At 42.3% G+C, this 27,834-nt stretch overlaps 2 protein-coding genes across 4 annotated transcripts in view; one reads left to right on the forward strand and one right to left on the reverse strand.

Moving 5' to 3' along the window:
• Positions 1 to 804: 804 nt before the first annotated feature.
• On the forward strand, positions 805 to 3,301 carry LOC118936745 (cyclin-dependent kinase 4 inhibitor B-like). The gene is made up of 2 exons (XM_036933855.1): positions 805 to 1,494; positions 2,688 to 3,301. The coding sequence occupies exons 1-2, from the start codon at positions 1,366 to 1,368 to the stop codon at positions 2,937 to 2,939; spliced, it is 381 nt and encodes a 126-aa protein (XP_036789750.1). The 5' UTR covers positions 805 to 1,365; the 3' UTR covers positions 2,940 to 3,301.
• A 1,747-nt stretch (positions 3,302 to 5,048) lies between these two features.
• The window catches only part of LOC110497184 (methylthioadenosine phosphorylase), a 34,499-nt gene continuing 11,713 nt past the window's right edge, over positions 5,049 to 27,834 (reverse strand). Inside the window, exons 1-9 of one of the 3 annotated variants that reach the window (XM_036933852.1) lie at positions 24,601 to 24,932; positions 24,106 to 24,192; positions 20,333 to 20,391; positions 19,607 to 19,774; positions 11,931 to 12,033; positions 11,196 to 11,435; positions 10,325 to 10,357; positions 7,151 to 7,276; positions 5,049 to 6,404 (exon numbers count right to left, since the gene is read on the reverse strand). In XM_036933852.1, the coding sequence (XP_036789747.1) occupies positions 6,363 to 6,404; positions 7,151 to 7,276; positions 10,325 to 10,357; positions 11,196 to 11,435; positions 11,931 to 12,033; positions 19,607 to 19,774; positions 20,333 to 20,391; positions 24,106 to 24,192; positions 24,601 to 24,612 (870 nt within the window). In that variant the 5' untranslated portion in view covers positions 24,613 to 24,932 and the 3' untranslated portion in view covers positions 5,049 to 6,362. Of the gene's footprint in view, positions 6,405 to 7,150; positions 7,277 to 10,324; positions 10,358 to 11,195; positions 11,436 to 11,930; positions 12,034 to 19,606; positions 19,775 to 20,332; positions 20,392 to 24,105; positions 24,193 to 24,600; positions 24,933 to 27,834 lie in introns of those variants that run through there. The other 2 variants (XM_036933853.1, XM_036933851.1) reach the window with 2 other exon arrangements.

Raw genomic sequence — 27,834 nt, forward strand, 5'->3', positions numbered from 1 at the left:
ATGTTAAATACTATATTGCACACAGACTGAGTCCTAACCCTAACTTATTATGTGACTTGTTAAGCACATTTTTACTCCTGACCTTATTTAGTTTTGCCGTAACAAAGCGGTTGAATACTTATTGACTCAAGACATTTCAACTTTTAATTTTTAATTTATTAGCAACATTTTCGAAAAACATAATTCCACGTTGACATTATGGGGTATTATGTGTAGGCCAGTTACAAAAATTATCTGTGTAAACACAACAAAATGTGGGAAAAGTCAAGTGTTGTGAATACTTTCTGAAGGCACTGCAAGACCTTTGAAAGTCCAGGACCTCCACATCCTGCTTCTTCACCTGGCTTATGGTCTGAGACCACCCACCCGGGCAGCTGATGAAACGGAGGAGTATTTCTGTATAATTACGCCCTTTTGTGGGGAAAACTCATTATGATTGGCTGGGCCTTGCTCCTCAGTGGGTGGGCCTATGCCTTCCAAAGCCCACCCATGGCTGCACCCTGCCCATTCGTGAAATCCATAGATTAGGGCCTAATTTATTTATTTCAATTGACTGATTTCCTTTGAAATAGTTGCATGTTGCTTTTATATTTTCGTTCAGTATATAACGTGCACAATTGCTTTAGCCTACATTATTGAATACATCAATAGGTGCATAGCAAACAGACATGTTCCTCAATAGTATAGACATTGAGGTTATAGGTCTACATTCAGAAAACAGCTGAGTTCTATGGTGATTGCCACCTGCTGTGTCATAACGCGGGTGTAACCAGCATTCTGTACTATCGGAGCGTGTAGTGAGGCACGCGTTGCAATAATATCTGCCAGAGACGGTGATACATTGTAGCAGTAGATTGCAGCGCATACAATTATTTTATAACAACAAATGTGGCGACATTGTAGCAGCATAGGTTTCATATTGATATCCAACACCTTGGTTATAGACGATTTTGACGAAGCATTTGTCCCACTGTTTTTCCACTGTAAACTCTACAGTCAACAAACTCGCTCTCTTCCTGGTACTGTGTTCTTTAGAGCTCCAAAAGAGCATGCGCGACTGGTTAGATCTGCTGCAGAATGACGTCAGCAATTCAAAACACAGGCAAGTCCAGACACACTACCGTCTGATCGGTCATACGATGTACGCTTTAATTTATTCTAGCCAACTGACCGAGGATCTTTCTATCACGTTACATGCGAATGAAGCCTGAAAGAGGAAACGTCAACGACTGTTTAGGCTTTTTTTCGAATGAATATAATTTTGCGCGAGATGTCCGGATATTAACATTGTGAAGCTACCTGTCAAAGGAATCTGTGAAGTGCTGGACTGTTATTGACACGAGCCGAGCGGTGTTATCTCTGCTCATGACGATGCCTCTCGAGGATGATCTAGCCTCAGCAGCCGCGACTGGCAACACCAATCGTGTTAAAATTCTATTACAAAGTGGAGTGGACGTCAACGGCGTAAACTGCTTTGGACGGACACCTCTGCAGGTAAGTGTCTCGCGCTACGCTCTAGTCGTCGTGCCTATTGGTTAAGATCGTGTCGTGATTATTGTAAAAGAGAGTAAATATTCAACGGTGTCATCAATATTTTAACGTTGCAGAGACTGCCCATGCCGCTTTGTTTAAAAAAAATCGACTGTTTTAGGTTGAAAACATAAACTGCCTTAACAAATTACTAGAATAGCATGTCATACTGTGAAATTATTTGCATGGGAGCTATATTACCTTTGTTATATATTCTATATATTTTAATGTGCTTTATTTGCGTCATAGTTTATAGTCTGTTGCGCCTCAGGAACCGAGTGATGGGAATGGTGTGCAATTGCCCGTGGTTTCTATAGGCCTGCCATTCACTTTTATAAAGTCCAAATTGTTACTTCTATTGTTGGAAATATTTCCATGAGTTTGTCTTTCAAATAAACATAGAAATAATTCGATATTATACTCTATCAAAATGGTCCATGGCATTACCATTGTAAGCTATATCGGGGCAATGGAGGATGCATGCAGGTCACCACACCCAACCTTCCAAACTCAAAATTGCTCTCCCAAAAATGGCCAAAGTTATCCATATAACATGATATATCTTATTTTAAATTATTAATATGTTCAGATTTAATGACTTACTCTAAAAATACAAAACAATGTCCTCGGGCTGCTATCAAAATGCCAATGCTGACTCTTCCTATCTATATTTGGCCTTAACTTTGATAGCCCTACATTTTTAATGCTTTTTAGGTTTGCTACAATACGAAAGGTGTGGCTGCAATTAAAATAAGTAAAATTGAAATCATAAGAAATTGTAGGCCGACTTATACCCTTTAACAATGTTATAGCATCAGTTGGGCCTAACTGCTTTTTTTGTCATTTATATCCATTATTATATTGTTATTAAATTGTTATTATTTTGTTATTATATTGTTATTAAATTGTTAAGTGAATAACAGCACCGACATTGTTGGATCATTAAAACACTTTAAACAATCTGAAACGAAAAGCATGCGCTTTTATGGTCTGATAGAACTATAGGCATAATGTATTATTTAGTGTTATTCAAATGCCCCTCTAAATAACGTATTACACACCATGGCAACATTATTTTCCTCGCAAATATTGGCATATTTATGAAATATTCTAGCAGAAGATCTGTAAGTAAAATCAACTTGATTTGTATTTCCTAGGTGATGATGATGGGCAGTTCACCAGTGGCGCAGTTGTTACTAATGCAAGGAGCGGATCCTAATATCGCAGACCGACACACTGGGACAACGCCGTTACACGATGCCGCCAGGATGGGCTTTTTGGACACGGTAGAGATCCTTGTCCAATTCCTCGCCGATCCGAACAGCCGGGACAATCGGAACTGCCGGCCAATCGATTTGGCAATAGAAAGTGGACATAGTAATGTCGTTGCGTTTCTGAAGGCTTTGTGAAATCAAAGATGCGTTGTATTTATTTGTGTGACGATTTTATTGTATAGAATACGGATGTATATTCTAGACCCATTCATTTCTTAAATAGTTTTTTTCTCTTTTTATTTATGCCTCTCGAAGAGTATTGCACTTATGCACTTAATCAACGGTTTGTTAATTAGGCTTAAGATTTATAAGTACATGTAACATTTGTTTTTAGTGTTAAGTTGTCATTTTTTTGTTTGTTATTTTAAATCATGTAATAATCACAGATAGACTGCTTTGGCGTTGCTATAGGAAAATATATACTCTACAATATTGATAAGGTGAGGAATTTACTTTACCAAAAATAAAAGCACACTGGTATTGATACCTTCAGTACACCCGTTTGAACTTTTGATTGGAGAAATAATTGTTTTTATCAAATTGCATTAGGCCTATATGATGAGTTTGTATCTTATTTTAGAATTTAACTCTTCTAAAATAACGAATTATTAGAAACCCAAAAGTAAAAATGTGGGGTATGGATTTGTGTATTTTGATAATAATCCATAATCGTTTATATTAAGACAAGTGTTATTGGACATTTGGAAATGGGTCTGGACTTCCTGTAGATAAAGCTGATGATGTTTGGATTTGGAATAATTCCCGAGAACATTGTTTCATGCCAAACCTACATTTGGTCACTTCGATTCTGAATTATTTAAGTAGACCTACCTACTTAAATATGTATTAATTTAGGCTATAATTAACTATTTATTGAGCTCAATTTGAAATCCATAAGTTTCGCTACAATGCATCGACATTGAACGAAATGTTTAACTTTTCATCAAAAGGAAATTATCTAAATAATGGAAGGATCTAGACCACAATGAATTAGCGTGTCCATTCGTGAGATAAGGTGTGTCCCTTCAGCTCGATAACCAACTATTTACTTGTTATTTGTACAACTTAAACCTTTTATTTAGGCCTAATATAATGGGAACATTCTTGTTCTGTTTAAACGAATGTTTGGATAGGCTGCGATAACTATTGTGTTTATTTAACATAGATTACACCCCTCAAACTCAACTCTGGACCTCGAAGCCAATTCCACTAAGTTTTTTCGTTGTTCCCCTCTAATCAGGGACTGATTTAGACCTGGGTCACAAGGTGGGTTCAATTTAAAATCAGGTAGAACAGAAAAGCTACAGGCTCCGGTCCTCGTAGGGTAAGAGTTGAATACCCCTGGCCCTACACAATAGCCCAGTTATTTCAAATTCAATATCATTGAAGGTATTTATATTTCACTGTGAAATAAAAACACTCACGAGACTGTGTGTAACTTACTGTACAAGAGTAGATGGCAAAGTGGGCGTCGCCTGAAAATTCTAATAGTACATTGTACTAATAATGCAAGAATTTGGTTAATGGGCCTAATATGCCTACTTTTTGCTTGAATATAATTTATTTATCGTTCCGCCATGTTGCTACATTTTATTTGAAAGGTCAATTTAAAACTAGACCATTGTAAAATCAAAAGAAAGCGCTCTCTTTTGGGGTCAAAACACACTTGCTTTGTGTATGAGAGAAGCATAACCAAAGCATTGGATGTCGACGTATGACGCCCCGTGCAATTTCTCTTATCATTTCGCACCAGGCCAGCGGGAAGCCACAAATAACTTTGGGACACTGGTACAAAATGTTGCATGCACGATCAACAAGGCAGGAATGAATGCTTAGAGCCCCGCCATTCGTGCTCAGTCTGACTGAAATCATGTTATTAGCCTATTAGACTATTTTAGCTCTTCTTGAAGTTTGTCATTTAAAAGTATTTATTTGCGTGAGTTAAGCTGCATCATGTTCACTACCTCTAGTCAGTCTACTTCCTGATCTTCATCTTTATCCGAGTCAAAAGTATTTGAATGGTGACAACTTGTCACTAAAGGTACAGTACCAAGATGAGATAAAGGGAGAATCTTATAAGCATCTGGCATTTTGCAAAAGTACCTATCATTTCACTTGTAACAGAAGAGTGACATTATGCAAACATAATGACAGGAAGTCCAATGTTGAGCCATATGCGTCGCTTCAAACAAGTGTTAAGTTAAGGTTCTAGCTAACTTCCCGATTAAAAAAAATGAAAGCACATTTCCAATCTACATAACTTTATTGATTTTGTCACACTTGCAAACACATTTGACCTGTACATGCAGTCTAACACAATCATAACTGAATATCCACCATCATGTTGACTGTTAAGCCTACTTCCTGAAGTGAACCCTATTAGCACGTTATAATACTGCAGCTGTGAATCCATGTAAAAATAAATGCTAGGTTAACATGAAGTGTTTTGAAGATAGTTTTAGATGATCCCGTCACATGATATGAGACAGATCGATAATGCCCTCAGTGGAAGTCTTAATGAAACAAGGCCTTTTATTTTATGGAAAGTATATGAGCCATGAATCCACTATTCCCTCACCTAATAATTAGGAGTAAAGAGCCCCAAATCTATCAACAATGTGGTTTGACCTTGTTTCAGGGCAACAAAGTGGAAAAACAGTATGGTGAAGTTGGTCCTAGTCACTGGTCTTCAGCCAGTTTAGCATTTCCCCCACTAAATGGTTAGGATTGGGGAAGCTGATCCTAGATATGTACCTAAACTAAACTTCACCCCAGAGCCGGATAAACAGGCTTGAGGCTTTATCAACGGAAGTGGCAGTTGCTTTTGATTGAATGTCCTGTTCCAATTAAACTCGGTGCAAAAGTCTTGTTGGTCATAGACATGTACAGACCATAGCGGTTACAAACAATCCATGAAAACAACCAACTAAGTCCTTTAACCTTTCTTTCAGAAGACATACTTTAATGCGTAGTTACATTCTAAAATGTATCTACAGTATGAAAACATGGATGAACAGTATACAAACAGTGTCTCTCTCTCTCATATATATATATATATATATAAATAAGAGAGAGAGAGAGAGAAATGTTCACCCTTATTTTAGCAGGGATCTTTTAGGTGACCACAGAGTCAGGACACCTATCTTAAAGACGGCACCCTACACAGGGAAATTTCCCCAATCACTGCCCTGAGGCATTGGGACCTTTTTTTTTTGACCAGAAGAAAGAATGCCTCCTATTCACCCTCCAACACCACTTCCAGCAGCATCTGGTCTCCCATCCATGAACAACCAGGAACAACCCTGCTTAGCTTCAGAGGCAAGCCAGCAGTGGGATGCAGAATGGTATGCTTCTGGCAAACGATGTAATGTTACTCAAATGTGTTGTGAAATCCTGGCAAATGTACAGTAATGAAAACATGCATATCAGGCACTTTCTTGTGATTCACTGATGAGGAATCGAGAGAGAGAGAGATGAATCCATTGTTGGTATTGGTGGCTGGTGTGTTGCAAGTCATTCTCTGATATACAGGGGTGGCGAGAGGCTTTTCGGTGGTTCTCAATGTTGTTTTGGTAGCATTATTGAGGATTGGGCTGTTGTCTGAAAGAAACCAAACACACACTAAATAGTAGCAGAGGTACTAACAAAAACATTTTAGAAAATATACATATCGCAATCTGTTAGTAAAACAAACTAATACGTTTGTTTTGAGTGGTTGCGTCACGAAGCATGCCATACTGGAATTTCTGTTTAGCACGTCAAATTACAGTCACCATCTCACTGACTGAAGTGTCAGTAACGAAGCGAGGGTAAGCCTAAGGGCCTTTACATTATGGCTCATTGGGTTCAGAGACAGGTGTCCTGAGGGAAATCACCTTGAACACCAGACCTGGGTTCACATAGCATTTATTTCTTATCACTTTTGGGACTATTCCATTAGTTCTATAAGCAAGATTCAGTAGGTTCAGAGCTAGACGTCCTAAAATACATCCCCTTTAAATACAGACCAGAAGCCTAACATGGAGGCATCGAGACAGGTCATCATATTATCACCCAATAACTGTCCAATGTGGATGCAGGCCGACTCAGCAGTGAGTAACTGTGAATAAGCAGTGAGTAACTCAGTGAGAATGTGCTTACTGAGCATTTGACCTAGTAGAAAGACATTGAACAGCACCAGCTCTCCTACATACCCATATGGTTGTACGTTGCCGTGTTGACTTGGTATGATGGGAAAAAAATAAAGCACTTAATTGCCTGAGGATAAATAATGTTTAATTATACTTATTTCTATTCAAACCCCCCTGTAGAGATGAACCTGGGTACATTACAATGGTAAATCTTACCTTCAGAGCCTTTATGGTGTGGGTCCAGTCCTCCTGGGTGCAGATCAAGGGGATAGCAGTGAGCAGGATACTGCTGGCCTTGTTGGCATTCTCCTTCATAGTCTTCAGGACGTTGTCGACGCAGACCTTGGACAACCAAGAAATACATTTAATGAATATGTTTTATTGTGGGATTGAGGTGCTGATCTCTGTAAAGTCTAGTCACCTTCTGAATATGGAGAATGATGGCGACTGACAGCCTTAAACACCTGCAAGACCAAAGGAGGTGCCTCACAATGTGAGGCATTGTCAAAACGTGTTTTTAATACATGAGTACATTTCTTCTTGTCAATATCCTGGCTGCTACACCATTTCTCTCTTTCATTTTAAGAAGAGTAATATTATCTCCCGAGTGGCGCAGTGGTCTTAGACACTGCATCTCAGTGCAAGAGGCTTCACTGCAGTACCTGGTTCGAATCGAAGCTGCATTACATCCAGCCTTGATTGGGAGTCCCATAGGGCAGAGCACAATTGGCCCAGTGTTGTCTCGGTTTGGCCGTCCTTACTGTAATGCAGCTTCTATTCGAACCAGGTACTGCTGTGAAGCATCTTGCACTGAGATGCAGTGTCTAAGACCACTGCGACACTCGGGAGCTACTATACCCGGACGACACTGGGCCAATATATATAAAGTTTGTTTTTACAGTATAACCAAGGCTGTTGGAAGCAGGCGTTCATAAAAATAAAAAAAATCTGTGGAAACTGACAACAAAAACGCCCACCTGAACACACAAATACCTTGCTTGTTGTGTAATTACATGCGTGTAAGGGTTTGGAGAGGTATAGATATAGTAGCTCCCGAGTGGCGCAGTGGTCTTAGACACTGCATCTCACTGCAGTACCTGGTTCGAATAGAAGCTGCATTACAGTAAGTAATATCCATGATATTATCGTTCATTACTATCGCTGATGAAAATTCACACCTCAGTAATCTGACAAGAGTCATCGTGAAAGATCGTAGTGCCACGCCTGGACAGTCACAGAGCCGGTCGAACACGTTAAGACCTGGAGCTACTGTCAACATTACTTTCACTTTCCTTTCTTACCCTTCTCGTGATTGTCTCCAGGCAACCGCATTCGAACGTCAACTTCATTTTGAACTTGGGCACATTTTAACAATTCTTTCAACCCAAGCCTCAATTGAAATATTGTGAGGTACAAAATAAACACATCTGTGAATTAAAGCTCTTTGCCCAGTTCACACAGACATCCTACACTGTACTGTAGCCTACAGGTTCAGTTTGAGTGCGCAATGAGCATGGTTCAATACCAGGCATTTATTTCATACTACGTTTTCCATGTTTTGAGCCTTCATGCGTTTTAGGATTTACACCTTGCAGGGTGTAATACGGGGTGCTCTGAAAGCTAGGCCCGTCCTCTTTAAACATTGGCAGCTAGCCCGTGGAGTGATTTCTACAGGACAGTTTGCTTAGATAAGACTATAAAATAAGACCGGTATGAAACACCTGTACTCCTTAAAGCATGGTATAGCTAACAGCTAAAGTAAAAGGGAGTATGAAAATCACTAAAGATAATCGAATGGTCTGTTAAACCCTTGCTTGTTGTGTAATTACCTACCTCTGTCCTTCACTCCATCATCAGTAGTAATGACAACACATGACAATAACTGAAACACAGAGAGTGGTATCAATCTCTGTCAGACAGAGAGTGATGTGTCCATGGAGACTTTGGACACAGCAGCTCCAATGACATCAAGATTATATCCCAAATAGCACCTGGTCACCTATTTAGTGCACTACTTTTGACCAAGCAAGGGCTGCATCAAGATGTGATACATATAGCTACTTACAGTGCATTAAATAATGATACAACCCCATTATAATACATACAAAGCCATGACTCCACAGGATAAGATCAACATGGTTGAGGCAATGCAGGATATAAGGCAATCCTTTTCACTATTAACATTTACATTGGAGCAAAACATGTAAACAATTTAATCTAATCATACATGTATTATTGGCTACATTGAGATAACTACTATGATGAATTCAGAGAAATTGTTCCTACACTGTCGACTAGGCTAAATGCCATGTAGCTCCAGACAGCATGCCGTTTATAACAAGACGATACAGTTGGGGTGTGCCACCCAAGATAGTACGTTACCATGGAACTCCTCAAGGGACATTCACTTATACAACCTTTTAATGATTGATGCACTACAACATAAGACCAAGTTACTTTGTGAAATGTAGCACAGTGACCACAACATATGACCAGCAAAAAACATTTGTTGTTGTTGTGTGCCCTAATGAACAAACCCCTGAACTGAGGGTCTGTTTTGTTGTGATCTCTCAGGCCCTGTGGACAACTGTATACCGGTGACTCAAACTCAGCTGGCAGGACTCACACCGGAGGCTGGCAGGCTCACAGCGAGGGAAGGCGTAGATAGGGCGGAAGGATGTGGCGAGAGGGTGTGCAACAGGAGGGGGAAGGAGGGGGAGGGGTGGCCAGAAGGTCAGCTGCAGGAACTAGGAAGGGGAAGCCGAGCCTCCCCCAGACATAATTTATCAACTGGATAGTGGGTGACAGTCACTCACTCGGAAGCTGTTGTGTGTGTGTGCGCATGCATGTGGTACTTCAGAGTGATATAATAATCAGGCGGAAGAATTAGAAACGTAAACAGTTGCCTGTAAAATGCTGACGAGGAGGAAATTTATACCAGACAAAATGTCATTGTGCAATTTCAAATCCCGAAAAATACTATTTGCATTTGTTTTGCTACAGCTTTGTGACAAAGGCATGTGACTATTTAGTTATTAACTTGAGACATTTTTAATTCCTGCTTTGTTTATGTACAAATATAAATGCATTTAAATCAGATTGAGTCGACCTCTAGGTCAGTGTGACAGCTGGAGTACACGTAGAGAGCCGTAAAACAGAATGGTCACTTCAGCCCTCATGTCGTGGACGTTTTAGACTCACTACCAAACAATGGCTCTTACTGATGGAGAAGTGACTAACTACACACAGGATATTAAGGAAAAAAGGCTAGTTCTCAAAATTCAGGGAGAAATCGTTCTATGAAAAATGTTCATGGAATTCACTGACGGTGACCTCTAACCTACATTTGATTTGACTCTAAATACCACGTGAGTGAAAATGTCATGTCACCTTGTCAAGAATGTGATGGAAAAGACCGGAGCCCTGAGAAATTGAAACAATGAAAGCAGTAAGTGTTTTACTGTGGTAAAAATAAAAAGCTCTGACGCATTTCAGTTCTTAGTCACTCATTTTTTGCCTAATATTGCAGTTGGAAATGTCCAGCTGCTGTGAAAGCGGATGTAAGACATATTACCAAGTAACAAGACAATTGACCACATGCAGTACATGAATGCGTCATCTTAGTGAAACGGGTGCATTTGCATAACAATTTTCCAGATAACCTGTGTTGTGGTGCAACTGAAAATTGAGGACATTCCAAAACATCTCTCCTCGAAACAGTTACAGAACCTCACACACACACACTTGGGTAAACGCTTCTTCCCTGCGGCCTGGGTAGCTGACTAGCGGCTGCAAGCCACTGTCGGCGTTGGGTGTCGATGCATATCCATCCCACTGCGTGTTTGACACTCTCTTCCTGTCTTCCCTGTCCTCTCATACTAACTTTCCTATCAATAAAATATGTAATGGAATAAAATCTCCACACACTTAGGATCAATGCACACATTTCATTGCATTTTGCACACACTGTATATAGACTTAATTTTTTTCTACTGTGTCATTGCATTGTTTGTGTTATTGGCTTGTTTATTGTTTATTCCATGTGTAACTCTGTTGTTGTCTGTGTCACACTGCTTTGCTTTATCTTGGCCAGGTCGCAGTTGTAAATTATAACTTGTTCTCAACTGGCCTACCTGGTTAAATAAAGGTGAAAAAAATAAAAATAAGGCTAAGCTTTCGGTTGCAAGACCTTCATCAGAGCATACAATCAATTTAAAAAAATACGATGGGGAGGGAATTTCCACACAAAACAAAAACTCACAGCCTCCTCATGCTCCTTCCAGCAGTCGTAGTCGGTGGCCATGGCGATGCTAGCATAGCAAAGGCCCGCCTCCTTGGCGAGGACCACCTCGGGCACGCTGGTCATGTTGATAACGTCGGCACCCCACTGGCGGAACATCAGGCTCTCGGCACGCGACGAGAAGCGAGGGCCCTCGATGGTGAGCACCGTACCCTGCGGGTGGCACTTCACCCCCAGGCCGCGCGCCACCTCCAGCAGCACCTGGGCATGGGGAGGGAGAGGCGTGACGTCATTTTCTAGGAGAGAGTGGTCAGTGTTTTTGTCAATGCCCATGTTTGTGTGTTTTATGAACACTTAGAAAGGAAATAATTGTAACTATGCAAAGCCTCACTACACACCAAAAACAGCAATCAAAAGTTCCAATGCACAGGCGGCTGGTAGCACCTTAAATTGGGAAGGACAGGCTCATAGTAATGGCTGGAATGGAAGGAATGGAACAGTATTGAACATCAAACACAGTTTCCATGGTTTCCAGGTATTTGATACCATTCAATTTACTCCGTTCCAGCCATTTATGAGCAGTCCTCCCCTCACAAGCATCCTGTGTTCCAATGACATAACATTCACTCACTCCCCAGCAGGCAACACCCACCACTACAACATTTACATTGTAGTGGCAGGGGTGGATTTGGACCAGGCCACAGACACCGGTCTAGGTGCTAGTGGTTGATTTGGAACGGGGCCGTGGACACTGACCTCCCTGGTCCGGGTGCAGAAGGGCTCAGCCATGGGGATGTGAGACACGCCTGGAGGACTGGTGGGCCGCCCGTCGTACAGCGTCTGGGCCCTCTTTGTCGTCCTGGGAGGGAGGGAGGACACACAGGAAATGACAGGTCAGTGACAAGGGTTGGGTTCAACAACTCTGTTACCATGTCTCACTCAGGGGGCAAAACAAGAAGAACTCTGCTACCATGTCTCACTCAGGGGGCAAAACAAGAAGAACTCTGCTACCATGTCTCACTCAGGGGTCAAAACAAGAAGAACTCTGCTACCATGTCTCACTCAGGGGTCAAAACAAGAAGAACTCTGCTACCATGTCTCACTCAGGGGTCAAAACAAGAAGAACTCTGCTACCATGTCTCACTCAGGGGTCAAAACAAGAAGAACTCTGCTACCATGTCTCATTCAGGGGGAAAAACAAGAACGTACCTGCTGGCAGTTATTCTGGTGATAAAAATGAGAACTTGGGAGAATTTCTCTCTTCCGTTTAACACTTCACTTCCTGTCTGACTTTTTAGTTTCCTCGCAGTGCATAAAATACTTTATCAAACACATTCTAAGATCCTATAAATAGACTACAATCTTACAGGGTAGGCCCAGAGTGACTAAATTCTACGGCAAATGGTGGTATTTTTCTCTCTTTCAAGGTTAGAGTTGTGCAATGTGGCAACAATGGTGTCTGAATGTGAAAGGCATTCATCCTGTCACTGTAGCAAAAAACAAAGTGTTTCTCATCCACAAGTAGTCATCATCACAATGACTAATACATGCTGAATGGATCAGGGTCTTAATAACAAGCCAGTGCTTTGCAACAACTGGCCCTCACAATACAGAAGACAAACAAATCCCCATAGAAACTGAGAATAAAATATTTCATGGCTGCAGACATTGAAACGAGCCAAATTGTTTAGCAATGTGGACTAAATCTGGGAATTACTGCATGGAATCCCCCAAAACCCTTAAGAGGAGGAGGAGGTGACTAGTTATTAACCCTTTCCACTCGCACCCATATACAGATTGAAAATGGCAGATTTGGGCACTGATAAATGCCTAAATTAGATTTGAGTGGCTGTACAAGTAACATGTTATAAAATGACAGAGCTCAGCACTGTATGGGTTTGACTGACACGTTGTCCCCATACCTCCTGCTAATTGGGAAACCTTTGCACATGTTTTATTGTCTTGAGTGAGGGAAATGCTGTAAATAAGAGGACTCAATGTATTTTGAAAGATGAGACGTTGAGGATTATAGTAAATTGAGCGTTGATGTCATGTTAGCCATGTTGTCAATAGAACAGCTTTTAAATGATGCCCATCTGTCCCAGATGCGATTTATAATGGAGCGTTTTTTGATTGCGTAAACCTTAGTTGTGTGATGGCGGGGATGCAGGGCTGTGTTCCAAACAACTACAAGTGTGCTGCTCTAGTTCCTCAACAGCACAGCTAGAAGAGCTCAAAAAATACTTGTCATAAAGTGCATTGAAATTACATATGAACTGTGTACACTTTGGAAAGGTGTGTGGCCACTTGGAGAAACCAGTTAGTCCGCTCACTCAAACCCTTGTCATTTTTTTGTCTTGTGTTGCACCTACCCCACATTTTCCAGGAATATTCTTATCATGTCACTGAATGTATCCAGAATATGATCGGATTGTTATTAACAAATGTGGCGAAAAGTACAGTAAATGTAAAATGCACATAACAGTGTAATGTTTGGATTCAGTCTCGTGTCAGGAGAACTGTTGTGTCCTCAACTTTGGTCTAATATTTTCCCCATGATCTTTGAACTGTTTCATTTCAATTGCTACCATGATTATACATTTCATACTTCAAGGGGTGGTGAGGATGGACTGAGCCAGCATTTAACATTTGTCGCCATGCCGACAGGCAGCTGCCCTCCAGATTCCAGAGCTGTGGCGCTGAGTCACCCAGTGTGGCCACCCAGGCCACATTCCAGTTCTACATGCCCCTCCCTCACACACTCTCTCTACCCAGTCTCTGCTCAAATGAGCAAGCCCAGAAACCGGCTGCTGCGAGGTGCTACCCAGGGCCCTGAAGCTACCTACCACCTAAACGTTACACTGAGGAAAGGCAAGCCCAGAAACCGGCTGCTGCGAGGTGCTACCCCGGGCCCTGAAGCTACCTACCACCTAAACGTTACACTGAGGAAAGGCAAGCCCAGAAACCGGCTGCTGCGAGGTGCTACCCCGGGCCCTGAAGCTACCTACCACCTAAACGTTACACTGAGGAAAGGCAAGCCCAGAAACCGGCTGCTGCGAGGTGCTACCCCGGGCCCTGAAGCTACCTACCGCCTAAACGTTACACTGAGGAATGGCAAGCCCAGAAACCGGCTGCTGCGAGGTGCTACCCAGGGCCCTGAAGCTACCTACCACCTAAACGTTACACTGAGGAATGGCAAGCCCAGAAACCGGCTGCTGCGAGGTGCTACCCCGGGCCCTGAAGCTACCTACCACCTAAACGTTACACTGAGGAAAGGCAAGCTTAGAAAGACAACTCCTTGTCCTCATGTTACTAGGAAATATTTAGACTGTACGGACACTGACAGGAGGAACACATATTAAGACTGTAGGGACAATGACAGGAGGAACACATATTAAGACTGTAGGGACAATGACAGGAGGAACACATTTTAAGACTGTACGGACACTGACAGGAGGAACACATTTTAAGACTGTAGGGACACTGACAGGAGGAACACATTAAGACTGTAGGGACACTGACAGGAGGAACACATTTTAAGACTGTACGGACACTGACAGGAGGAACACATTTTAAGACTGTACGGACACTGACAGGAGGAACACATTAAGACTGTACGGACACTGACAGGAGGAACACATATTAAGACTGTACGGACACTGACAGGAGGAACACATTAAGACTGTAGGGACACTGACAGGAGCCAATGAGTCCTTTGGTCACACCAGTAAATGGAGATGATTTCTTACTGAGGCTTGAAATTACACAACACATACAATGACCCATTTCTGCTTTGGGTGTCACAGTTAGAGCTCAGTGAAGCTCTGCTAACAGGTCTCTCCAGTGTCCACATCATTAACAGAGTAAATCAGCTGTTACAGAGAACATTGTGAAGAACCGGTACATCATAGTCAGAGTGAGTGCGCATGAGCCGACTACTAAACGGTGAGGTTGGTTTACCATACAGAGTGACCTTACATTCCAGAAATGCTGAGACAGCATGGCATTCCAGGACTATTCTATACAGGAAATGCGTACTAACCCACCCCTCCCTCCCCACCCAACTAAAACGTGAGCGTAGAATATTCCATAAATGCCACGATTGAGAAATAACCTACTGTTGTCAATGTCAACAAGACTCCCGAGAAGGAACATTGGCTACTGTTAGTTAAAGCAGAGAGACTATTCCCTCCCCACCCAACTAAAACATGAGCATAGAATATTCCATAAATGCCACGATTGAGAAATAACCTACTGTTGTCAATGTCAACAAGACTCCCGTGAAGGAACATTGGCTACTGTTAGTTAAAGCAGAGAGACTATTCCCTCCCCACCCAACTAAAACATGAGCATAGAATATTCCATAAATGCCACGATTGAGAAATAACCTACTGTTGTCAATGTCAACCAGACTCCCGAGGAGGAACATTGGCTACTGTTAGTTAAAGCAGAGAGACTATAATTAGGCTATGTATTGTATCGCTCACTCATTGTAGTTTGGAAAATGTACCTCATCTTAGCACTACACATCAGCTGTCCAGTACCACATACTGTAATGTGGTGCAACACTCCAGTGGTGAATGAGAGAGAGAACAGAGACTGTCTGAGGCATTGGTGAACCGTTAATGCTCGCAGCCGACTGGCGGAGCAGAGAAACCCTGGCTAACCTAGACAGGCCAGCAGTGTTTGGAACAGGAGCAGGGGGCAAAACAAATAACTCACTAAGGTAATCATCAAGTAAACCCTTCCAGAAATATGCTGATGGGTCACATGCTTCGCAGCGGGACAAGACTGAACAAGTCCTCACATGTTAGTTCCCCATTCTGCCCAACAGAGACTGCCCCTGCTTGTTGTAACAGTAGGCTATCAATAGACAACACATATGGGTGGATTGGAGGTGATGAGGAATAGTTTCTCTGAGAGCGGCACAGAGGATGTGGAGTCAATGTCAGATGTCAGGCACAGAGGATGTGGAGTCAATGTCAGGTGTCAGGCACAGAGGATGTGGAGTCAATGTCAGATGTCAGGCACAGAGGATGTGGAGTCAATGTCAGGTGTCAGGCACAGAGGATGTGGAGACAATGTCAGGTGGCAGGCACAGAGGATGTGGAGTCAATGTCAGGTGTCAGGCACAGAGGATGTGGAGTCAATGTCAGATGTCAGGCACAGAGGATGTGGAGTCAATGTCAGGTGTCAGGCACAGAGGATGTGGAGTCAATGTCAGATGTCAGGCACAGAGGATGTGGAGTCAATGTCAGGTGTCAGGCACAGAGGATGTGGAGACAATGTCAGGTGGCAGGCACAGAGGATGTGGAGTCAATGTCAGGTGTCAGGCACAGAGGATGTGGAGACAATGTCAGGTGGCAGGCACAGAGGATGTGGAGTCAATGTCAGGTGTCAGGCACAGAGGATGTGGAGTCAATGTCAGGTGTCAGGCACAGAGGACGTGGAGTCAATGTCAGGTGTCAGGCACAGAGGATGTGGAGTCAATGTCAGATGTCAGGCACAGAGGATGTGGAGACAATGTCAGGTGTCAGGCACAGAGGATGTGGAGTCAATGTCAGGTGTCAGGCACAGAGGATGTGGAGACAATGTCAGGTGGCAGGCACAGAGGATGTGGAGTCAATGTCAGATGTCAGGCACAGAGGATGTGGAGTCAATGTCAGGTGTCAGGCACAGAGGATGTGGAGACAATGTCAGGTGGCAATCCCGAGGGAGGGGTGCAGAAATGATCCGTTACTTCTCATTCAAGGCACTACGTTTTGACTTACTGGACAACGGACAGCGCTTGGAGACAAAGCTGTTTGTGTGCACTGCACTCTCAAATCAACAAGACTGCCTCATGAACACATTCTCAATTTACGGTTCATTGCATAGAATTCTACTGACAATTCAATTCAATGCAGCAACGCACCCTCAGGACAATGAGAGGAGTTATGTTCCACTCTGATAGAATAATGGGTAGAGTTGTGTGTGGTAACTTGGAATCTAGAGATGGGGGGGAAATAGGTGAGCATGCATTATTTCTTACATTTATTCAGTGTTTCTTTGCGAAGGCAAACACATTGGATAATCGTCCTAAAAATACCATCCAATCAAAACAATGAATGCTTGTGCACCAGAATGAATAGTCTAGTCTAGTCTATTACTAGTAGAGAAAATGGTACACCAAACAACTTGAAATTCAGCACGTTTTATCAGCGCTACAACTGATGGCCATCACATGTGTTTAGGGCAGCAACATTTCCAGATAGAGTTCTGAAATCGTGGTTGGAGCGTCCCTTGAACCAGGAGGGAACAAGCACAGAGGGAATTTTTCAACTGGGAATCATCCCACAGAGATTTGACAAACTTACCGAGAATGTGCTGCGTCTAATTTCTGTTTCATTATTAATGAAAGTGAGAACGGCCGGAGAGGAGACACTTGTGAATGGTGTGTTGATTCCTAGGTGTGGTGCAGGCCTACGTACGTACAGTAACAAGATGCTAATCTGCTTCGCTGACTGTTGGGACCCTGCTGTTGCCTCTCCGGGCCTAGAGCTGAAGTGATATCATATCTGGCCACAGTTTACTAAACAATGCTGCTCAACTGAAGGCCGTCCAGAGGTCTATCCTAACCGTGGGAAACATGGCTCACGCTGAAGTATTAAAACGACCTGTTACTGAAATGTATTCCCATAGACTGACACAAAGGTGATAACATTCAAAACTGAACAGTCATGATGGTTTTACACACCATGATTCCCTCACTGCATCCTTATTCAAATGAGATCAATTTGTGATGCAACCTTCCACCTAGGCCTATTTCTCTTGAGTTCATCGCTTTCACTGCAACACAGTCGAACCTTATAAACAGCTACGACATGGGAGGATAGACCCACAACTTTCGGTATGTCACAATTCACGCCCTAAGCACATTCCACAACGCTTCAGGTAATACAAGCACTTCCTACAAAAAGGTATCAAACAGCCAGTCAACAGAACAACCTCATCAGATCCTAGGTCTCAGTTCATTCAAAACCTCACTGTCCTCCTCCTTCACAAGAAACTAGAAAACCACATATTGAACAAAACAAAAACCCCCGTTTCAAACCAGCAGCCCTTAAAACCCTATAAGTCCTGTCAGTTCTTTAAAAAAAATGTTTTAAAAAGTGTTGGTTTCCTCTCAGGACGCAGCTCTAGCCACAACGTGACACACGTGGCAGCTGTACTCCGCCAAGTCCCGGGCCCTCAGTGCAGAGTCCATTTCAGAGCATCGCCTATCCACCAATCATGACACACAATCTCTTTCCTTCTCTTATTGGTTCTTTTAGGGAATGAGGAAATGAGACAGATGAACGGGTGGGTGGCTGTGGGATGATAGTTGAGTCGTTGACTATCAGAAATACCAGTCAGAGAACGTGGCCTTCAGAGATGAGTAATGTGAGCCTGGATGCCACCGTCTGTTTCTGTTTGACACCATGGCCTTTGTTGTTGCCTTGCCCCAGGTTGGAATACTGTACACACACTCAGCATCAGTCACTGTTTGGAAGGGAAAATAATGGACAACTTGCAAGTTCTTTTGAATGTTATCAGTTGAGATAGATGTCGCACTGTCTGAACTTAAAACAGGAGAAAGTTTCTCTCTTGATGACTTGTCATTCCTACTGTAATTCTACCCCCATGGCTTTACAAACATTCTATTTATACTCCATCGGGTATGTAGAAACCTAAACAATATCTACACTTTCAATTGGTAGCATTTACAGATAGGCTGCATTTGACTTTTACTCCATATCTATACTGAACAAAAATATAAACGCAACATGCAACAATTTAAAAGATTTGACTGAGTTACAGTTCATATAAGCAAATCAGTCAATTGAAATAAATGCATTAGGCCTTAATCTATGGATTTCACATGACTGGGCAGGGGTGCAGCCATGAGTGGGCCTTGGAGGGCGTAGGCCCACCCGCTGGGGAGCCTGAGCTGGCGTGGTTACATGTGGTCTGCATTTGTGAGGCCGGTTGGACGTACTGCCAAATTCTCTAAAATGAAGTTGGAGGCAACTTATGGTAGAGAAATTACCATTCAATTGTCTGGCAACAGCACCAGTGGACATTCCTGCAATTATCTTTGGCTAAGGAGAACGGGGATGTAACCAAATTTGTGGACAAAATCTGAGAGGAATACGTTTTTGTTGCGTAGGGACGAGATTTTTTATTTCAGCCCATGAAACCAACACTTTATATGTTGTGTTTGTATTTTTGTTCAGTGTACATAACAGTACATATACCAGGGAAGCATTGGATTTGGACTCACTCAATAGACAACAACTGAACTAACCACTGGCAACCACCATGTCCAACAGACTGCTTTCATTCTCATTTCAAGCCTGGATTCAACCTTCGGTGAGTCCTGGACTCCAGGCCTAGGAAACTCTGGCCCTCACCTGTCTATGAACTGGTCGATGATGACGATGTCTCCTGGTTGGATCTCTTCCCGGAGGGAACCACAGGCCGTGGTGACCAGGAGATGTGTGCAGCCCTCCTCTCGCAACGCCCAGATGTTAGCCTGGTAGTTGACGTCGGTTGGCATGATGGTGTGCTGTCTCCCATGCCTAGGGACCAGTATAATGTGGAGTGTGAATAGTTCAGTGTTTACCAAAGGCTGAAAATGAATCTCTAATTTGACTCCTATAGCACCTAATCCCCTGGAAACTTCTGTATCTCTGAAAGGATTTGTATGTGTAGGCGAAGCAATACGTTTAAACTTCACTTCTAAAAAGGGCAAGTGTTTAAAAAAAAAACACGTACAAAATCATTCTAAGTATACCTATCTGATTATTAGACATCTACATAAGTTAGCTAGAGGGCTAGTGGTGGATTTGGTTTTGGGGGAATGTTTAGCCTAAAGGGTGATGGAGAAGAGAGATCAGGTCTAATATGTTTTAAAATTGCAACACACAGCCACTAGATGGCACAAATTCATAAGAAACAGAGGTGGAGTTCATCTGGTTCAGTACACCTAGGATGTCTCCACAGGTGAATCTCAATTGCATACTCCTCGTGTCCTCTCTCCTCGCCTCATCCTCCTCCAATGAGTTTTGAGAAGGAGGTGAGGAGAGAGGACGCAAAGAGAATGCAATTGAGATTCTCCAATTCATTCCACTGCTTACCTTGCAAGGAGCACACATTCAACATTTTTGATCTTCCCCATTATAAGGGCATCTGAAGGCTGGTTGGGTTGTCGGGGGGGAAAAGAGTAGAGATGTTATTAGGTAGTATCTAAGGCACAGTTTTCAGTTGGTAAAAAATATTGGCATTACACTGGAACGCAGAGATTGGTGTCGCCTAATAAACCAGACTGTTATACCAATTATTGGTATCCACCTCATTTTCTAAATGTTGCTATGGACACAGCCAAACAACGGAAGTGATGGATTCGACTTCCGCTTTACTTCCCTACAGCAGCACGCCGGTGGCAAACTTGACAGACTCAATTATTTTAAGGAGTCAATTTAAAGGTGTATAAAAGTCAAGTAAACAATTCTAAGTTTAAAGATGCACTACGCGGAAATCACGCCGCCCTTCCCTGGTTGCTAAAATTCTAATAATTTGCCTAATTTTAGTTTGTGGCAAAACAAGCAATGTATAGTGTAGAGAATCATTGTAGCATCTAAACCCCTGTGAAATAGATTTTCCATAATCCTACCGGTTATCTGTGCGGTTGGTCCTTCAGCTGGGTAAAATGTTATACCTGGCTACTGTCGTTGAGATTTCGATCCCCTGGCACATGCGCAAAACCATGTAAACACCTGCAAGACTTTGGTTAACATACATGCATCACATGCATGAGCAAACATCTTGATTGTCACACATTCTCTGAGACCCCCGTTTTGAAGTCTGTTTAAGAATACTTTCCAGTGGATATTTTGTCAAAAAGTTTGACCAGCTGAAGGACCAACCCTACGGACAATCGGCAGAGTAAAATCAAAAATAATTTTATTCAACAGTCGTGAGACAAGGGCCATTTTGCTTTATGTAAATGTGCGTGGCTATGTAGCTCTGGAAAACCCTTCTCGGTTACATTTGTCCACATTTGGCTCCATGTGAACTACAGTCGCTGTGTTTTAACGTTTAGAAAAGTCAATAAACATCACTTTCAAACTGGTTTTCGAAACCTATCCCGATATTCCCCTCATCTTTCATAACATATAGAAAAATCTTTCAAATAAAAAAGCTACACATTTTGTATAAGTTTTGCACAGTACCAACACTAGAGGTCGACCGATTAATTAGGGCCGATTTCAAGTTTTCATAACAATCGGAAATCGGTATTTTTGGACACAGATTTTGCAGATTCTCTCTTTTTTTTTTACACCTTTATTTAATATTTATTTAACTAGGCAAGTCAGTTAAGAACAAATTCTTATTTTCAATGACTGCCTAGGAACAGTGGGTTAACTGCCTCGTTCAGGGGCAGAACGACAGATTTTTACCTTGTCAGCTCGGGGGATTCAATCTTGCAACCTTACAGTTAACTAGTCCAACGCTCTAACCACCTGCCTCTCATTGCACTCCACGAGGAGACTGCCTGTTACGCGAATGCAGTAAACCAAGGTAAGTTGCTAGCTAGCATTAAACTTATCTTATAAAAAAACAATCAATCAATCATAACCACTAGTTAACTATACATGGTTGATGATATTACTAGTTTATCTAGTGTGTCCTGCGTTGCATATAATTGATGCGGTGCGTATCGTTTCTCCAATGTGTACCTAACCATGAACATCAATGCCTTTCTTAAAATCAATACACAGAAGTATATATTTTTAAACCTGCATATTTAGCTAAAAGAAATCCAGGTTAGCAGGCAATATTAAGGGTTAGCAGGCAGGGTTAGCAGGCCAGGTTAGCAGGCACATATTGCACTTTTACTTTCTTCTCCAACACTTTGTTTTTGCATTATTTAAACCAAATTGAACATGTTTCATTATTTATTTGAGGCTAAATTTATTTTATTGATGTATTATATTAAGTTAAAATAAGTGCTCATTCAGTATTGTTGTAATTATCATTGTCCTCCAATAATCGGTATCGGCGTTGAAAAATCATAATCAGTCGACCTCTAATCAACACACTGTGTGCGTCTCCAGTTGACAAACTACACTTCCTTAACAGTTAGGCTTACACACACTAGATAGCCAATGACTTATGTGTAATGACTCAGTTCCATTACACATAAGAATAATTGGACGAAGGCGTCGTCTGTAGAGGGGAGTTTTGTTAAGAGCCACTACGCTCGGTCTGAAAATTAGCACGCATTGCTTGCGGTACGGTTTTGGAAGCACAAAACTAAAGGTTAAATTGATACACAACTTTATACAGTTCCCACACGGGCATATTTCCATGTTTACTGAAAACAGACAGAAGATCTGTGCTAATTAACTATCGGTGTCTCCAAACACCTGTGTAAACGGAAGACAGACACCACAAATGTGTTGTCACTGAAAAATACTGTCTGCTGCAACTGTGTTAAAACAGTAAGTGTATATTTTCTTGTGACATTCAAGTAGAGGGATTTATGTTTCTAGAACCTTACCACAATTGAGCCTCCCGAGTGGCACAGCAATCTAAGACTCAGGAGGCTCAATTGCGGTACGGTTACAGGAACATAAATCCCTCTGCATTCATATCACATCAAATGATTTCACAAATGGAAAATATATACTTACTGTAGACTGTCTTAACTGCCACTACAGCCTGGGGTTCAATCCCAGCCAGCTGTAGGGCAGCGCACAGTTGGCCCAGCGCCGTCCGGGTTAGGGAAGGGTTTGGCCGGGGGGGCTTTCCTTGGCTCACATTTAGATGGCGTATTTAGCGGTTTTTGCTTCCAGAGCTAATTTGCCCTTTAAACGGAACATGTATGTCAGGGACCATTGATCTAGTTCTTAAGCGGATGGCCAAGGGTCCGGAACATAACCGCGGCAGGTAGCCTAGCGGTTAAGAGCGTTGGACCAGTAACCGAAAGGTTGTTGTTTGAAATCCCAAGCCAGCAAGGTTGAAAGATCTGCCGTTCTGCCCTTGAGCAAGGCAGTTAACCCCAAACAACAAACATTTCCCTGGGCGCCAATGAAGTGGACGTCTGATTCAGAGAGGTTGGGTTAAATGAGAAAGACATTTCGGTTGAATGCATTCAGTTGTGCAACTGACTAGGCATCTCCTTTCCCTTTAAGTACAAATCATTTGTAAACTGCAAATTGACCGCAAGAAGCCCGAAAAATATATATTTGATTACAACATAATTTCAAAACTTTTTTGTTGTTGCTCAGAGCCTAACATTACACCCGAGGGCTAAATTCAGCCTGCCAGTTGGGGAACCCTGACACAAAGTCCTTGGCCTATGGAGTAATGTTAGGCTCCTTTCGTCCAATATTAGGTTAGTAATGGCTGTGCTGTACACAATGGAAAGCATTGCCACATTCAGGACTAAGATTGGTGGCACTTGTCATTTTAAAGCTGCAATATGTCATTTGTGTGGTACCCAACCAAATTCACATAAAAATGGATCCGTCATTCTCATTGAAAGCAAGTCTAAGAAGCGGTGAATCTGTTCTGTGTGTGCTATTTCTATGCTTCGAGTTTACATTTAGTTTGAGTCTTTTACTTCGGTGTTGTACACAAGTTTCAAAACAGCTGAAAATAAAATATTTTTGGTTATGGAAAATATATTTCACAGCGGTTTGGATGGTACAATGATTCTCAACACTACACCAACACTATACATGCTAGTTTTGTCACGCTGAAATTAGGAGAACTATTTGAATTTTAGCAACCAGAAAATGGCGGAGATGTCGATATCGTGCATCACTCAAAGGTGCACACGATTGTTTGTTCATAGCAGAGACAGCCTGCCTACCACAATAGAATATTTAGAATTTGAACTTACCTTTCCATAAGGTGTGTCTACATATTTCTCAGTCCTTCCCTCCAATATGTCTGGGTCATCAAGGCCAGAGCCTCCAATGATTCCAATCTAGCAAGAATATACATGTCATTAGTCACACTCTTGACCTGTCACATAAATTAATAGCTAGGTAGGTGCATCGAAGTGGAGTAATGTCAATGACCATTCCACAGTAGCTATCTATGGTGAAATACGTGATACAGTTTGACTGCTAGCGGATGCCTACTAGCATGATGTTAGCTAGCTAGTAGTGAACTGACTAGTTCTGCAAGCTGTAAAGTTTATACTTGAGACATTTGAGTTTAACGTTGTCCGTGTAGCTATAGCTAGCTAGCGAACTAGCTATATCCTGGTTAGCTAATACTAGCATAATGTGACACGTGTGTCGCTGTAGAATTGTAACATTCTAGCTAGTGCATAATGCATTGGTCAGTTTGTCACGAGAAGTCAAACATTTCAACAAGAGAACGTTATTACCTTAATTTGCATGCTTGCTGACCTATCTTCTCTGATAAAAAAAAATGTATCTGAGATTAGCTGGCTAAATGACTATATCTTGCAACTTCACTTCCTCCTGTCATACGATGACTTGTACAGGACGTGGACTCTCGTATCAGAACAATACTCTCACTCAAACAATGTCGGGAAACTTTTAGAGGCTAATTTGTTATGGATTGTAGACTTTGAGATTCATTATAATTAATCCATAAAACAAACTTTATTTATACCATTGGGGCAATTGTTAAGTTAACGCCAATTATTTATATAAACACTAGATGACTGTGAGGGGGCGCTGTGTTGAAACCATCCGCACTACCCCACGGTTGTAAAAAAAATATTTCGGAAGCACAGAAATTGATTCATTATGTGGAAGGAAAAGCGGGATACCTAGTCAGTTAAACAACTGAACGCATTCAACTGAATTTAACCCAACCCCTCTAAATCAGAGAGGTGCATTAATCAACATCCACGTCATCAGCGCCCGGGGAACAGTGGTTTAACAATTAATGCCTACATTACTTTTTTATATTACAGACACCTTATATTATGTGAGTTAAACATACAAATAAAACATGACAAAATATATAAAAACATTTTCCTTAAAGTATATATTTTTTAGATTGCTAATGCCCCCACTACAACAACAAACTTATTAAATAGGTGTAATTTTGTCCATGAAACATTTATTTGAAATACTGTAGAATTCCATTAATTGCTATGAAGGGCTGCTCCTACCAGTGAGAGCCAATATGGACCAACGTTGGGTTCAAAGCCTCTCAATGTCCAATACATGGCATTAGCAATTCAGAGTTTATACACATAATTGGTTAACACTCACAAGGCAGCTGGGACAGATGGAATACCAGGGTGCATTTTCAGAGCATGCTCAGACCAGCTGGCATGTTTCAAGCGGACATCCATTGACCCTGCTCCTGAGAGCTCAAAGGTAGCCTTCCTTAAACAACTATCGTCCCGTAGCACTCACATCTGTAAACATGGAATGCTTTGAAAGGCTAGTAATGGTGAATATCAACACCATCATCCCAGACACTCTGGACCCAGTCCAATTCACATACCGCCCCAACAGATCCATAGATGATGCAATTGCTATTGCACTCTACACTGCTCTCTCCCACCTGGACAAGAGGAATACCTATGGGAGTGCTGTTCATTGACTACAGCTCAGCATTCATAGTCCACTCAAGCTCGGGACCCTGGGACTAAATACCTCCCTCTACAACTGGATCCTGAACTTTCTGACGGGCCACCCCCAGGTGGTGAGGGTAGGTATCAACCCATCTGCACATGCATACACACACTCACATTCAAACACACAAACATGCATACACACGGACCCACACATACACACAAGTAAATAGTGCCACACATGCACTCAAACGTATACAGTGGGCCTTGCTGTTTAGATGTTTCTTTTCCTCTGTCTTTTTTTTTAGCATTGTTGTTTTCTGTTGTTTTTCTCTTTAGTTATTTTTGTTGGTGCATTGGGTGGGTGGTGGTTTTGGTTGGGTTGGAGGGGGACGGTGTCTTGGGAGGGATGGGAGGGGTTTGGGGTTGGAGAGTGGCGGGGGAGGTTTTTTCAGGGGGGGGGGGGGGGGGGTTGGGGGGGGATCTTGGATGGTTGGTGGCCTGGTGAATGGTAGCTAGGACCAGTGGCCAAGAGGTTGCTCATTTGGGTCCCCAGTTCGACTTGGTGGAGATTCGGTCCTTGTGGCCTTGGGCGGAGCGCTTGAGCCAGGTTGCTCCTGTGGGTCACTCTGGATGGGAGTGTCTGCAGGAGGACTGAATGTAATGTAAATGTTGAGCGGCTTCACTGCAGGTAGATTGTATGTTTTAAAATTAGATTAAAACATTTAAATTACTACCCATCTGCCACGCTGACCCTCAATACGGGGCCCCTCAGTGGTGTGTGCTTAGTCCCCTCCTGTACTCCCTGTTCACCCATGACTGTGTCAAATCAAATCAAATGTTATTGGTCACATACACATGGTTAGCAGATGTTAATGCGAGTGTAGCGAAATGCTTGTGCTTCTAGTTCTGACAATGCAGTAATAACCAACGAGTAATCTAACCTAACAATTCCAAAACTACTGTCTTATACACACAAGTGTAAGGGGATAAAGAATATGTACATAAAGATATATGAATGAGTGATGATACAGAAAGGCATAGACAAGATGCAGTAGATGGTATAGAGTACAGTATACAATCAGTTGTGGCCACGCACAACTGATGGTCGGATTCGCGTTTATCACGGAAGGAATGAGCGTTACACCGAGGCCTGTACTCTGGAGCGGGACGCCATTTCCGGTCACAACTTGCAGACTTGTTTACGTGTTGCTGTGCGTTTTGTTGCCAACCTTACTTTGCTACCTGACAACTTTACGGTTTTTACTTTTTAATTACCGTTTATATTTTTGGTTTTTCCTCAACTTTTTTTTTTTCATTCCGGATGCTTTATCTGGATATGGTTCGTCAGGACCTCCAACAGCCGAAGCTAAGTAGTAACATTAACATGATGCCTTCTAATTGCAGTCGCTGTACTCATAATATACAGGAGAACGATCGCCTTACGGCGAGGATAGCTGTGCTACAAGCCCAGCTTCAGACGCAATCGTTAGGCAAGGGTCATTTCAGTGTAGGTAAGGATGAAACAGCGTCTGTGCCACCAGTAAGTACAGATAGTTAGTATAAATCCCCTGGCACGGTCCCTGCAGCCGGACAACTTTCTCACGGTTTCTGGAGGGAAATGCTGTAGGAACGCTCAGCCGACAGAAACTTTCAACCGGTTTTCCCCATTAAGCAATGGGGTCGGAGTCAGAGGCCGAGCCTTCTCTTGTCTCTACTCCTCCCGTTACGGGGTCTGAGACGCCAAAGCTTCCCACCATTAGCTCTGACAAATTGAAAACGAGTCATTGGCGACTCCGTTACCCGCAGTATTAGACTTAAAACGAATCATTGAGCGATCATACACTGTTTACCAGGGGACAGGGCTACCCACGTTAAATCTAATCTGAAGATGGTGCTGGCTAAAGCTAAAACTGGCGAGTATAGAGATATTGTTATACACGTCGGCACCAACAATGTTAGGAATGAAACAGTCAGAGATCACCAAACGCAACATAGCTTCAGCGTGTAAATCAGCTAGAAAGATGTGTCGGCATCGAGTAATTGTCTCTGGCCCCCTCCCAG

Source organism: Oncorhynchus mykiss, chromosome 10 (genome assembly GCF_013265735.2).
Source record: "Oncorhynchus mykiss isolate Arlee chromosome 10, USDA_OmykA_1.1, whole genome shotgun sequence".
NCBI lineage: Eukaryota > Metazoa > Chordata > Actinopteri > Salmoniformes > Salmonidae > Oncorhynchus > Oncorhynchus mykiss.